General features: G+C 41.2%; 2 protein-coding genes across 3 annotated transcripts in view; one reads left to right on the top strand and one right to left on the bottom strand.

Annotated features, from left to right (window-relative positions):
• Positions 1–6,476, top strand: part of pde9aa (phosphodiesterase 9aa) — a 37,195-nt gene extending 30,719 nt beyond the window's left edge. Inside the window, exons 10-19 of one of the 2 annotated variants that reach the window (XM_074694277.1) lie at positions 889–975; positions 2,443–2,547; positions 2,978–3,060; positions 3,301–3,457; positions 5,200–5,313; positions 5,397–5,501; positions 5,593–5,721; positions 5,808–5,903; positions 5,983–6,045; positions 6,133–6,476. In XM_074694277.1, the coding sequence (XP_074550378.1) occupies positions 889–975; positions 2,443–2,547; positions 2,978–3,060; positions 3,301–3,457; positions 5,200–5,313; positions 5,397–5,501; positions 5,593–5,721; positions 5,808–5,903; positions 5,983–6,033 (927 nt within the window). In that variant the 3' untranslated portion in view covers positions 6,034–6,045; positions 6,133–6,476. The remainder of the gene's footprint in view (positions 1–888; positions 976–2,442; positions 2,548–2,977; positions 3,061–3,300; positions 3,458–5,199; positions 5,314–5,396; positions 5,502–5,592; positions 5,722–5,807; positions 5,904–5,982; positions 6,046–6,132) is intronic. The other variant, XM_074694276.1, reaches the window with a different exon arrangement.
• On the bottom strand, positions 6,416–15,111 carry wdr4 (WD repeat domain 4). The gene is made up of 11 exons (XM_074694280.1): positions 14,939–15,111; positions 14,410–14,478; positions 14,011–14,157; positions 13,772–13,928; positions 13,340–13,452; positions 13,146–13,206; positions 12,808–12,912; positions 11,961–12,025; positions 11,334–11,517; positions 9,346–9,415; positions 6,416–9,022 (listed from the first exon to the last, which is right to left on the bottom strand). Exons 1-11 carry the CDS (start codon positions 15,019–15,021, stop codon positions 8,847–8,849), a joined length of 1,230 nt encoding a protein of 409 aa, XP_074550381.1. The 5' UTR covers positions 15,022–15,111; the 3' UTR covers positions 6,416–8,846.
• Positions 15,112–15,117: the final 6 nt, after the last annotated feature.

Genomic DNA, 15,117 nt, shown 5'->3' with positions numbered 1-15,117 from the left:
TGGATAGTGTTGCTCACAATGGAGATTAATATTACAGCTACCATCAAGCTGGGAAACCAAAGAGAAGTGAGCAGAAATTCAGATTAAAAAGTCCAATAGCAGCAAAAGTGTTTGTTATCAGATTTGAAGCTTCTCTAAAACACAACACAGGGATGAAAAGCACTTCAACCAAGAAAAACTGATTTAACTTAACTTATTTGAAGAGGCTGTGAGGAGTCCTTGATGTTCTGTTTGCTGTTTTCAGAAAGCCAAATTATTCACTAAGATCTCTCATAAACAGACACACTGCAAAAAACTGAAATCTTATCAAGTGTTTTTGTCTTATTAGACTTAATATGAGCCACATTCACCTGACCAGCTCAGAAAAATGTTGTTTCAAGTCATTTAAAGACAAAAATTAGGTCTGAATTCCCTGTAAGAAGTGAAAAAAAATTACCAATGGGACAAGAAAAGTTTGCTTGAAACTAGAAAAATGTCTTAATACAAATTACTTCGCCCTTTTTCTGGACTGCTCAGGTGAATGTGGCTCATATTAAGTCTAATAAGACAAAAAACACTTGATAAGATTTCATTTTTTTGCAGTGTAAAACTGATAACTAGACATAAAAACACTGAGAGGGCAGTTTGATTCCAAAAATCTGAAGGTTTTAAAGGCAGGGCATCCAGGTCTGCAAGCCAAACTGTTGCTAAGCTTAACACAACCATGAATCAGAAAACTCAGTTAAATGCGAGACTCAGTTTGGCTGGTGCAGGAGCAGTTGATGCCAGTTTAAAAAAAGACTGTGTAGTGATAGTTTTCTTAATAAAACAGCTAAAACTTGAGTAAGAAAAGTGTGAAACAACATGGTACAATGAACCGTTGCATCATTTGTTCCTGGTTCCTCTCAGATGCTGAGCTGTCTGGAGCACATGTACCACGACCTCGGCCTGGTCAAAGACTTCAACATCAACCCCATCACACTCAAACGATGGCTGGTGAGACCTCTACAGATTCAACACCCTGTTCTGTTTTCCAAACCACCTACTACGTATTGCTTTTGTATGTAGTATGTAATATTACTGTTCCGTTGGGTCTGTTTTGTAGTATAGTGGTCTGGTTTCAGTTTTAGAAAGCAGAGCTACAGTTGATGGGTTTGTTTTTTTGCCTTTAACCTCTTAAAACCTGAGCTTTTGTCTGGTGTCTTAATTCTCTTTGCTGTTTTGAATAATTAAGACTTAATAAGTATAATAAGTTAACTTGGTTTTGGACGTTTGGAAGTTTGATTATTTGTTATGATTTCTTTATCAGTTGTTTGTCAGTAGTGTAATTGTTCTTATATATATTGTATTTTCCAGTAAAATGGGTGAAATGTTGGTCAAAGTTTAAAAAATGAAGTATCATGGGTCTGAGAGGCAGAAATGAAATCTCCACATATGTGGACGCTGGGTCTTAAGAGTTTAATACAGATGTACGAACTATGGGTAGATCTCAGCATTTTAGTTATTTTGTTAATCATACCACAGCAGAATCATCATTTTTGATTTTTTATCTTACACCAAAAGTTATTTCAACATGGTTCTGTTGCTATAAATAAATCTGGAAGGGATTTTTGTTTTTACAGCTGATGGAAAAAGCACTTCTACAATATCTATAATCGACGTATGGTTTAAAAAAGTGAGTTAGTGGTTAATCTGGGCTTTCATGAATTTGTAAAAGTAAACACCTTTTAAAGACTAGAAGTGACAAGATTTACAGGTGTTTATTTCACTTTTATTTCGCGGATCGTCTGAGATTAGTGTTGTTGTATTGTAGTTATCAGGGCTGGGACGATATGCTATTTTCGCGATTCGATTCTATTACGATTTTTGGAGTGCCAGTTCAATTTAAATTGCAATTCTTCAATAATTACAATTTTTGCGATTTTTAGTTTGCTTTTTGAACACCAGACAATGTGAAAAAGTTAAAGGATGATGATAATGTCTACAGACTATATCAGGAGCCATATTTTCCCATAAAGTGCAGATCGCCTGAGTCAGAGAGAAACATTTTACCCTCTGCTGGAGAAAAGTGGTAACTTTTTCCAATCCAGTTTATAAACAAAGACTGGAATGAAGAATTTGAGTGTGGAAAAAAAAAGATTTTTTGACAAAGAATCCTGGTTTTTATATTTTCAAACAAAAAAATCCCAACAAATCGGGTTTCGATTTTTTCTCCTCTAGAGGTTGTAATACCGACTCTTTCCAGTAGATGGTGGTAATTCACCAAAACTTGCCACCCGCATAAACAAACAGCGTTAGCATGTGCATTGTGATTTTTGATTTTGCAAGTTTTTGCATACTACATACTGAATTTTGGCCAAAATAATGGGCACTACGAGTGTAGTATGCGGTTTGGAAAACAGCTTGTGATTTATTATCCTGACAGGAAACACTCTCAAACCTCTTTTTGTTCCCTCTCTGCAGCTTTGTATTCACGACAACTACAAGAACAACCCCTTCCACAATTTCCGCCACTGTTTCTGCGTCACTCAGATGATGTACAGCATGATCTGCCTCTGCAGCCTGCAGGTGATCCGCCTCAGACAGACCCCCCTCTGTAAACCTCTGTTTAATGCTGGGTTTTAATTACAGCTCCTACGATGGTGATAATTAGGAATGAAACATGTGGTCATGCTTTTTATTGGATGATGAGCTGCAGAGACATGAGGGGGATGAGAAAGCTCAGGGGAGACGGACAGAGAGGATGAGGAGGATGAGAAAGAAGAAAGAGGGGAGAGTCTCTGTGTTGTTGTTAGGAGCGACTATTCACCAGAGGTTTAATTATCTGAGCTGATTATAAAGGATCTGCACCAGTCTGTGCTAATGAGGTCTCACACACACACACATACACACACTTTAATAGTCTCTGAGGCAGCTAACAGGAGGACGGCAGGAGTCCACACATATAATTAAACTTAATTGATGCATTTATTAATGTAAACGTGTGTGTGTGTTTCAGGAGAAGTTCACACCAATCGATCTTTTGATTCTGATGACAGCTGCTGTGTGTCACGACCTCGATCACCCTGGATATAACAACACGTAAGACACACATTGTTTTCATCGCTTTGTTTTTCTTTCACCACCTCGTCTCTCGCCTCCCTACTTTCTTTGCTCAGCCGAAGACTGAAGACGGTTTCTTTCTGGCTCATTTGGCTTGAGAGGATGCAACAGCTGTGCAATCTTTGTGAATCAGGCTGTTTTAGTAATAGTTGGTTTAGTCACCCTCATCTCCTCCTCCTCCTCCTCCTCTTCCTCTCTGTCTGTGTGTCTCTCTTTAAGGTACCAGATTAATGCCAGAACAGAGCTGGCGGTTCGTTACAACGACATCTCTCCTCTGGAGAATCATCACTGTGCCGTCGCTTTCCACATCCTGTCTCAGCCCGAGTGCAACATCTTCTCCAACTTTGACCCCGAAGCTTTCAAACAGATACGCCAGGTAAGGAAGCGTTGACATCCTTCTCCACTAACTTTTTATAAACGTACTACCTCGGCCAAGGAGCAGAGGTGTAAAAAGTATTCACATTCGTCACTCAAGAAGTATAGATAGTACAGTTTGAAAAGACTTTTGTCGAAGGTGAAGTATCGATTTGAGCTTTGGTCTGCCTGGTTAGACTGTACAAAAAATGATCGTCTGCTTGCTTGGCTCAAAGTGAGGTCTCCACAAAAACTGCTCCCCCTGGTGGCTGGCTGCAGTATAGGTCAAAAAAATCTAGTTCTCCAGTCATTCCAGATGGGCTGTGGTCAAACTTTAAAAAATTAATACACCTCGTAGAAATGTTTCTCACGTCTGATTGTTGTGGTGATTTGAAGATATCATTTGGCTGCCTCTTTTTCTGAAAAGTTTCGTCCTCTCTATATACAGTCTATGGTTTCAAAACTTAGAGTATAAAAGTAAAAGTAACAAAAGAGGAAAAAGTGCCATTAAGGTCAAAAGCTTAGGCCTCGCCACAGGGACCTCAAGTGCACTCTAAAGGCCATAATGACAAAAGTTTGGTTAAAATGTTAACGTTGAAAAATTTAAAGCGGCTGGGCTAGCCAAAATGTTTGATTACTTTATTTAGACACTACCACAACACCCTCAGTGTCTCCCTATGAGCGCTCTGCCACCCAATGGCAACACCCGCCCTCCCTTGTAAGCCAGATTAATTTTATTTCCCATGCAGTGCCAAACCAAAGCATAAATAATTCAAGGTTACTATAGATAATTTGCTGAATAATTATTATATTTTTCCCGTAAGAGCTACCGTACTTAGAAGATGCTGTTTTTTTGTTTTGTGCCAGCAGAGCGCAGCACTGGGTCTTCTTCATGTTATAAGACCGTCATGATGCTCAGTGTGTTCACCTACCGATGGTTAAATAAATGTTCTAGTGAGAACTTCACTGTGCCTCATTATTGTAACTCATGCTCAGGCAGTGTGATGCGTATACCTCTCATCCAACCACGATCCAATTCACTCTTCCCGATTGGCGCAATTGTTTTTGTTTGTTCTTTGTTCTTTTTTTACCAAGCCAAAAGGAAACCGGAGTAATGAGGCTATTTTTTTTTAATGTAGGGAGTAAAAAGTACAGACATTTGTCTAAAAATGTAAAGAGAAGTAAAAAGTCAGCTAAAAATAACTACTCCAGGTCCAGGAAAGTATAAGTACCCAAAACTTTTTGGGAGAGTTTGTTTGTCTGTGAACAACATAACTCAAAAAATAACGAAAAGACCTTGATGAAATTTTTCAGGAATTGTTCAAAATGGGATAAGGAAGAAGTGATTAAATTTTGGAGGTGATCTGGATCATCATCTAGATCCAGGATTTTTTTTAAATGATTCTTTATCATTGTGAGATAGGGCTGTTTTCACCATATGTGTATATAACTCCACCATAAATGGTCAGATTGCTTTGCAAAACAATACAAGACAAGGTCACCATAATTTCTGACAGATGTAAAAGTAAGATCCAGATCCTGGAAATATTCTTGATACTAAGATCCAGAGTTTTTAACACTGTCAGGAAACAAATTATCGTACAAACCTGCAACTAACACCAAATTGTAGCAGACAGTCTGCTGAAAGGGAGTACAACATTAAAGACGGACTAAAGTGCTGCATGACGATCACAATATGCTTGGTGGAGGTCTTATAGGATGAAAAAGGTTGTGTCTGTTGTCTCACCTCCTGCTGTCTCTCAGGGAACCATCACTCTGATCCTGGCCACAGACATGGCTCGACACGGTGAGATCCTCGACTCTTTCAAACAGAAAGTCGACAACTTCGACTACACGGACGAGGAGCACGTCACCTGTGTAAGTCCAAGTTTCTGGTCCAGTGGTGATGCAACAGTATGAACAGTTTTGCCTATAATAACCCACTTTACCTCTCTGTGCAGCTGAAGATGGTGCTCATAAAGTGCTGTGACATCTCCAACGAGGTGCGGCCGATGGAGGTGGCTGAGCCCTGGGTGGACTGTCTGCTGGAGGAGTATTTCATGCAGGTGAGACAGGGACTTTTTTTATCGTCGATCTGTTAACTGAAGCTGTGTTCAGACTCTGATTCTCTTCTGTCGGCATCTTTGCTTCCCTCAGAGCGACAGAGAGAAGGCCGAGGGACTTCCTGTGGCTCCGTTCATGGACAGAGAAAAGGTCACGAAGCCGACGGCTCAGATCGGCTTCATCAAGTTCGTCCTAATCCCCATGTTTGAGACGGTGATGAAGGTGAGTGTGCAGGAATACTCTCATTCTCGTTTTTTTAGAGTTTTCAGTTTGAATTAATAAGTATTGTACATTTGTGTGTGTTACAGTTGTTCCCGCAGATCGAGGAGGCGATGGTGCTTCCACTCAGAGAGTCCAGAGACCGATACGAGGAGCTCAAACAGATCGATGACGCCATGAACGAGGTCAGAAGATCTCCATAATGACTTTAAAAGGAAAGTTTGTGATCTATCCAGGCTGATAATGAAACTTTCTTCCCTTCAGGTGCAGAAGAAGAAGACTGAGAACCTGACCATGGGAGGGAAGAAGAAGTAAATGATGAAGAAGGTGAGGAGGAGAGTTTTCAGATGAAAGCTCTCAGAGATTAAACTCCATGGATCTTACTAACGTGTGTGTTTGTGTGTGTTTCGGCAGCAAAGAGCACGAGTGCAGCAGTGTGGTGTGAAGTGAAGATGTCCGACACGTCGCTCCTGGTTGGGCTGTCCTCTGCAGACGAGCGGAGGAGCAGCAGGAGTCTGATCTGTGACAGTGAAGGTGCGTTTGAAGCAGCAACGTTACAAACCACTGACGGACCGCAGGAGCAGACAGACGACCCCGAGCTTTTTCCAGGAAGGGTCAACGTTTGTACAGCACAGAAACTTCAGTTCAGACTATTTAGATACAGAGGATTGTTTTTTATTTGAAATGTGTTGGTTTTTTACAGATTGTACAGATTTTTAGTGACTTTTGTTCTTTCCTACAAAAAATAAAGAATTACATGAAATAAAAATCTTGGCTCTTTGACGTTTGTTTCTGTGGAACTAAAGGTATGGATATTTTAACCTTTTCTCTAACCATTTTATACTTGCACATCCTGCCTTATTACAGCAAATTACATGTTGCTCTCATCAATCAGAGCAGCAGAGGTAAGTCTCAGAAAGGTCTTCTGATTATTTATATCACAAGCTGGAAAATGTGTTTCTTGGTTGTAAAGGAATTCAGGAGGCTAACTTTCACGCCCTTCACAGCTTTTGAAAACCTGGGGCTTGTTTTTCAGAGGGAACCTAATCAGATGATCTGTTTTGTGTTAAAATCTCTACAACATGTAATATTTACATGTTATAAAAACACAAGATTAAAGGAAATAAAGCAGATTACAGACTTCACTCAGACCTTTTACAAGAGGCATAAAGAAAGGAGGAGGTTTTAATGTGAAGGACTCTCAGTTGGTGTTGACTCTTGTCCAGGTTTTGGTAATCTTTAAAAGTCTGCCCCTGGATCATGTTGATCCTGTTCAGTTTTTCTCTGAAAACCAAAAGAAAGCTGGATTAAAATATTCTAGGAAGTAAAGTTTTAAACAGCCAGGTGTACTACACGCTTTGTCCACACGAGGCACTAACATCTCCACACACATTGAAGGATTATCACAGCTGTTGATGAAATATTTCATGCTGGTATCAACAGCTGAAAATGTTAAAACTAGGAAATTAAAAAAATAATCAAATTAATTACAGGATTAGTAATTAATTAATCAATCTAATTAATCACATTTTAAACTCATATCTGCTTAAGGTCCCCAAATAAAGAATTTGAATTCTAGGACGATACAAAATTGTAGTGTATGACAAATCAAATGAAGACACAAAGAAGAGAGGATATGTAAATCCACTTTTTTTTCAACTGGCATGTACTAAAATGTGCGTGTTTGCTGCCATTAAGGATGGGTACCGTGACGCGTGCCCCTCCATATCTCACCCCTATTATCAAGACCCCTCATCTCTGGTGTCCCTGGTTTCTTTACTTCCTGTATGGACTTAGATCAGCACAGCACTTGGACTACTATCTTAAACTAACTACAATTCTTGTTTGTCCTTCTGCCAGTTGTTTTGTCTTGTCTTGTCTTGTCTGTCACTGTTTCCCCTTCTTTCACACTGTGGTGTGGCACAGCCCTCCCCTTCAGCTCTCGTCAGGGGTTAAATAAAGTTTGATTTGATGAAGTAGCTTACAGGGAGGGCTGGTGACGGTCACTAAAGCAGTGAATCATATTCACATATCTGTCACTGCTAGATAAAAATGCATTGATCTTTCCAACGCTGGGTACCGAATTAGGTACTTTTATAGGTACAACCGAAATTCAGTCAAAGTTACCAGGTACATCCTTGTGACTGTGAGGAAGTGGAAGAGTAGGTGATTTTCCATGCTGAACATGAACACAGCATTACAAGGTCATATCTTGAAGAATAAATATGTTAAATTGAAAACAACTGAGATTTTATTATGAAAAACATGCATATTTTTTTACCATCCCTAGCTGCCATCAACGTCCATAGATGTCAGTTTGGTTTCAACCGTTTGCTGCGTCTATAAAAGTAAATTATGATTTTCAGCAGGGGGAGCTTGTCAATCAGAATCATGCTCGTAAACTACTGTGGGTGAGAGCAGTGTGCTCTTTGGATGAGAGCTCAGCATCGATATGAGGAGAAGATGTGAGATGACAGAGACATAGCGAGACACTGCAAGTCAGAAAAGTTTAGGCAGCTCACGCTCTAACTGAGGATGTGTCGTGGTAGTTCAGAGAGAAAGAGCGGCGCCATCGTGAGGAAAGACGATGGAGATCATGGAGATGATCAAAGGATGGAGCACCTGAGATGAATGCAATCAAAAAATTCAGTTTTGTCTGTTTTTTTAATCAAAAACAGGAAGAGAGACATAAAAGAAGAGAGTCCACTCTTCTTAGGTAGTTTTGATGTTTACATAGTCAGAGAAAACAATATTATTTGGGTCTTGAAAGATCATTCAAGATGCTCTGAAAATGTCTTGCAGTGAATGAGTTAATCTTGCCTCAATTTTCATGAGTTTATGAGTTCAACTGACTGAATTTATTCTCTGCAGAAAACCAGATTCTGATCAAGCCGTGGAGCTTCCTTCAGGAAATCACAGTGACATATGGAGCAGACTCACAGAGCGTGTTGCATCCAACCATGAATGTGGAAACAGACGTGCAGCTGAATGTTTATTCATAGAAAATCAGCCAGAAATTAGAGCCAAACATAAAAAATATCAGAGTCAGAGCTCTGCACACTCTTCCAGATTTACAACTCAGATTCATCAAATGTAAAAGAAACTAAACCTCAGTTCAAAGAGTCTGCTCAGGATGACGACTGCGACTTTGCTTTCTTCTTTTCATTGCCGTTCCTGCTCTGAGCAGTCTTCCTCTTCATCTGCTGCTCCTCCAACCTCTGCTGCTTCTTCTGCCGGTACGTCGTCACGTTGTCAAACACCACCTTGTACAGGTGCTCGTACCGGCTGCTGGACTTCATGGAGGCTGATGTGTGAGAGGAGAGGGGGAGAAAGATTAATGAGAGGATGGATGCAAACTCTGCAGGGGATGAGACTGATAAAACTTCTGTCTACTGCTCCCACTGAGAAAGTTTGTCAGTCTCATTCTCAGCCCTCGTTTCCCCACGTTAGTCCCACAAGATGTTTTGGGGGAGGCAGGGTGTGAGCTCGTGAGACTCTGCAGGTTATTTCTGACTGCTGGGGGCGAGTGAGATGAGGAGGTGAGAGGTGGGACAGCGAGGGAAGCACTGACGAGAGGCTAAAAGGTGGCGTGGAAACGTGGATGAGTGTGAGTGACGAGTGACTCACCCTGAAGTGTCTGACTGTGAGGCTGCAGAGCTTCAGTCACTCGGAGCAGCTCCGGGATCTCTGCAGAGCGCTGGAGGAAACAGGAGAAAGACACTTCGTTCAACCTCCACGTTTTCTCTGAGAATCTTCGTCACTCAAAGCTGACAGGGGAGAAATTTGGTGGTCTTATACTTTTTTGTTTCGGACAACTTTAACTTTCCTTTACTACCTCGGTATAAAATCTGTAAACTTCATCAGCTTTTAAACACCAACACTTAATCAGCCAATCACATGGCAGCAACTCACTGCATTTAGGCATGTAGACATGGTCAAGACGATCTGCTGCAGTTCAAACTGAGCATCAGAATGGAGAAGAAAGTTGATTTAAGTGACTTTGAACGTGGTCTGAGTATTTCAGAAACTGCTGATCTACTGGGATTTTAACCCACAACCATCTCTAGGGTTTACAGAGAATGGTCCTAAAAAGAGAAAATATCCAGAGAGCAGCAGTTCTGTGGGACAAAATGCCTTGTTGATGCCAGAGGTCAGAGGAGAATGGACAGACTGGTTGGAGCTGATAGAAAGGCAACAGTAACTCAAATAACCACTGGTTACAACCGAGGTCTGCAGAAGAGCATCTCTGAACACACAACACGTCCAACCTTGAGGCAGATGGGCTACAGCAGCAGAAGACCACACCGGGTGACCCTCCTGTCAGCTAAGAACAGGAAACTGAGGCTACAATTCACACAGCAACACCAAAACTGGACAATAGAAGATTGGAAAAACGTTGCCTGGTCTGATGAGTCTGGATTTCTGCTCCACATTCGGATGGTAGGGTCAGAATTTGGCCTCAACAACATGAAAGCATGGATCCATCCTGCCTTGTATCAACGGTTCAGGCTGCTGCTGCTGGTGTAATGGTGTGGGGGATATTTTCTTGGCTCACTTTGGGCCCCTTAGTACCAACTGAGCATGGTTTCAAGTCCACAGCCTCCCTGAGTATTGTTGCTGACCATGTCCATCCCTTTATGAGCACAGTGTACCCATCTTCTGATGGCTACTTCCAGCAGGATAACGCTCCATGTCATAAAGCTGGAATCATCTCAGACTGGTTTCTTCAACATGACAATGAGTTCCCTGTACTCAAATGGCCTCCACAGTCCCCAGATCTCAATCCAATAGAGCACCTTTGGGATGTTTAGGAACGGGAGATTCTCATCGTGGATGTTCAGACGACAAATCTGCAGCAACTGTGTGATGCTATCATGTCAATATGGACCAAACTCTCTGAGGAATGTTTCCAGTACCTTGTTGAATCTATGCCACCAAGGATATTCTACACAGTAAACCAAGAAAAAATAGAGGTGATAAGGATATAATGCTTTTTCAACATCTTATTCACAGCTTTAGTCAGCAGCTGCAGTAAAAAGGACTCGACTCAGAGAGAGTGTGCTGTGTGTCCACCAGATGTCATTTACACACACCGACAAATGAAAGTGTAAATGAAATGTTTAATGAAGAGAATCATAGTAACAGAGCATCAGTAGAAAGCAGCAGAAAGTGTGTGTGCGTGTGTGTGTATGGTGTTACAGCTGAGGTGAGTCATGTCCTTGTTTGGATGTGTGGAGATCTGATGGATCCGCCCACACAGAAAATGTAAATAATGATGTGTGCGAGTCGGAGGAGGAGTTGAGAAAAAATAATTGACTTCATGAACCTGAGGGGACGCCTTCAGAGTTTGACGTTTCTAAAGAGAACATTAAAGAACATGGAGGAGAGGTGGGGACACTTTTGAGGTTTAAAACTTCAGTTGATCGATGTCTGTACAGCCTGCTACAGATAGAAGATGTCAATGGGAAACAGCACCCTCTGCTGTTTAAAAGAGGAATTGATGTTTATTTCCCTTCTCACTGATGGTTTACAGTAAAGACCGAACCCTCAAATCCTCCTTCTGTATCTGTTTGAATCTAAAACAGGAATGAAAACCTGAATTTATAACATCATACCTCCCAGGAGTCTTGTCTCTGTGAGTAGATTTGGACAGGTGTATCTCTGGAGTCCGTTAACACCCACAGTCGGCCCTCGGGGTCAAAGGTCATGTCTACGGGGCAGTGTGGCAGGGAGAGCCTGCTATGTGGGACAATCTTCTCCTCTCCTTCTTTCAGAGCGAAGAACTGAACCGTGGACACTCTGAGGACAAGAAGAGACATCAGACCGTCACTGTTAGGAGGAATTCAAATCTCTGGCCTTTGACCGACATTCACGACATACAGTGTGAGGAGCCTCACTGTGACATTGTGTGTCCATACTGTGTGTCCAGAAATAGGCTTCAACACAGGAGGTAAAAATAGCTTACAGCCAGCTGACATGCTATAGGGACATGCCACAGTTATAAAGAGCTTTCGGAGGGGGGAGTCCTGCACAGACACACCAGGAAGAAAAGTTTACAATCTCATCTTCACCCTCAGCTCTAAAAATGTTCAATTTATCTCATCTAAGTGTCTTTAAAACACTTAATTTCAGCTGCTGTCTCTTTAAGGCTCCACCAGCACTTTGGAATCAGGCACTCTGGAATTCTCCTCCACTGTTGCCATGCTACAAAGTCATTGTCACTGAGTGTTTCTGACACTCACCTGTCACATAGCACGGCTACATGTTGAGCATCAGGTGAGCTGCTGATGCGGCACACAGTGGGCTTCTGGGAAATGAAGGAAAAGCAGATTTAGAGGATGAGTCCTCTCATTATTTATGCCCACTATACAGAAGTTACTGCTTTCAGCTGCAGGATTATGGGTAAATATTAAAGAAAAGAAAATTATAATAAACAAGCATCAACCTTTACAGCTCTTTAAAATTTTCCAATCATTTGATTTAACTTAAACAATCAGAATCACCTTTATTCGCCAAGTATCTTTAACAATACAAGGAATTTGACCCTGGTTTAAACCCCACTCTCTCAGTACATTTATCATGAAAACATGAAAAAAGAAAACGCTAATATTACAAAAGTAGAAAAAGTAGAAAAAAATATAAAAATAAATAACTTAAAAATGACCCTTTGTGTTGTGTACGACAGTGTTACACCCTGTTTGCTGCAGTTAAATCATAAAGAAATGCACAGGCCATCTGAATCTGGTGCCACAGCCATCTGTGAGGACACAAACCCACAGACAGAGGAGCTTTGAGTTACAGTGTGTGTGTCTGACCTGTTTCTCCCTCTCTCTGCCACAGCTCAGCAGAGAAACACAAAGAAGAGGTTCATAACAACAAAACAAAGATGCTGAAGCCATGCCAGCTGCCCAGCGGGGGCTTTGGGCTAAATGCTAACATGCTAAAATAAGCGCAAGTAATACAGTGATGGGGTGACTGGTGGCGTCACAAGGAAGCGCCAGACCCACTGTGGGCATCGAGCTTGGTCTATGTGAACTGAGTATAGAATATTTAAGTCCATGAGTTGTCAGAGTTGAACACTTTTCATACCATCTGTTTGTCAGTATCAGGGGGAGGCATCTTGTCCAGCTCACTGAGGTCACAGCTCTGCAGATTACGGCCAGATTCAAACTCCCACAGCTTTAACGTACCATCCTAATGAAAAACAAAATCTTTTTATGAACAAAACAAACATAAACATTGGCTTCAAAAAGCCTCCACACGCTTTTCTCCAGCAATTACACTCAAGCACCTTTTCAGCGGCAGAAAAACTGACCTAACAAGTGAAACGGAGACATTACCGTCTCCATGATCACAATAACATAGACTAAAAGGTAAAACGATAAAGCTTGTAAATGTGTGTCCTTATTAATCACACACTCACATACCCCTGACCCAGACAGCAGCCAGTGTGGATGAGCTGCAGGGATCAGCAGAGCGCTAACAAACCTGAGAGGAAGCAGAGGAGAAAACCAAGAACACGGTATGAAATCAGCACTCAAGCACCTATGATGATTTTCAGATTTCAAGTTTTAAATCTGTAATTCCTGGACTGTTGAACACAATGCAATTATATTCTCACTGCTGGTGCCCGAGGCAGAAGGACTGGATGTTGTGCGGCGACTTGAGGTGGCTCACTCTGATCTTCTCATCACGGTCGGCTGTGATGAGGAATTTGTTGTTTGGAGAAACAGCCTGAGAGAAAGAGGAAAAGAGAAATGCTGAATTAAAGGTGCATAAAAAGTTTCAATTTATTATTGCTAGAATTAAGTGATTCATAAGCATACACTAAAGATAAACAGCACATTACTCATTAGAAATAGAAGAGAGCAATAGAAATAGAAATAGAAAATACTTTACTTTTGTACATCATTAACATGGTATTCGATGTTAGCATCACGTCTCTATGTTTGCAGAGTGAGAAGCTCATCGGTAAAGGTGTTAATGTGCTTTAAACATAACAGATCTTAGTGGTTTGACAGAATGGAGCAGTGTCTTCAGTATATTTCCTTACTACAGCCAGCAGCATGGACAGGTGACCCATCTTCAGCTCTCCCTCCTTCTGCGTCTCTGTCACTGAGAAGGAGTAAACATCTCCTGATTTGTCAGCTGCCAGCAGCTCCTCCTCCGTCTGGCTGAACAGCAAAGCCGTGCACCTCCTCACCACCCACCTGTGCAGCACAAGCACCTTACATCAACATCTAAACAGTGTGTGGAGCTGCTGTAACAGAAAGGATAGAGTCAAAGTCATACCTGATGCTGACACACTTCCATGAAGGCTCAGACTGGAACAGGACCAGTCTCTTGTTGTCATCCGTCAGCGCCACCAGCTTTCCAGATGGAGACACAGTGAAGGCAAGGACTTTGTCACTTCCAGTTTCTTCTGAGGCGCCGCCATCGCTGGCATCAGAGGAGGGAAATTAAAGATGATGACTTGATAAATAGACTGCTCTCATAATTATAGTGCAACTCAATTGTCCTGCATCATTTCTCTTTATTTACAAGTAACAAGAAACAGTGATAGGTATTTATGGAGACCCATATTGTCCTTTTTACTATGACCGTATTGAAGCAAGTAGCTTCATTTTTGACTCCAGACTGGACTCCAGACAACACAATAATAAAACATGCTAACTCATCTTTGTGTCTTACCTGCTGTTGTCCTCTCCAGTATTTTTCGGCCTCTTCTCTGCGGTGCTGCAGTCAAACACAAACGGCTCTCTGAAAGAAAAATAATGAAAGAAGAGATATATCTTAGGGTTGAATTAATATTCTGACTTAAATTTCAAAAAACCCAAAAGAAATGACCAAAACTTAAGAAATCAAACTAAACAATTACACAAATAAAACAGGAAATACACTAGCAAACTACAACAAAAACTTGCTGAAACTACATTAAAACGAAAAACAAAAGAAGAAAACAAAGAAATAATGACATAGAATCATAACATGACCTCAGTTGTAATTCCTGTGACTAAAATACTTATAAATCAGCTCAAACATCGCGGATTTTTCTCTAAACTTGTACAAACTTTGATAATTAACTGTCACTAACAGCCTTCACTATGAATGACAGTAGTAGAGATTGCTAACACTGCGAGCTAACTAGCTAAAAAAGAGGATAAAACGTTAAAAAAAACTCATTAAAAATAATAATTTAGATATGTAATGTGAAACACACCTGTCTTCTTTGGTATGAACAGCTATAAGTTTGGTGTCACAGCTGAAAATAAACCACTCTCCACAGAATCCCACTGCAGACATGATTGTTGTGTTTGTATCATGCGACGGGAGCCCACGAGGGAAGGAAGCGTGCTGCGTTTTTTTACTCTCGCGATACTTCGCGTCACCGCCACCAAA

Source organism: Halichoeres trimaculatus, unplaced genomic scaffold (genome assembly GCF_033239565.1).
Source record: "Halichoeres trimaculatus isolate MK-OKI-2021-1 unplaced genomic scaffold, fHalTri1.1 fHalTri1_scaffold_19, whole genome shotgun sequence".
NCBI lineage: Eukaryota > Metazoa > Chordata > Actinopteri > Labriformes > Labridae > Halichoeres > Halichoeres trimaculatus.
The sequence above is the reverse complement of the archived record's forward strand: the minus strand, read 5'-3'. Positions and strand labels throughout refer to the sequence as shown.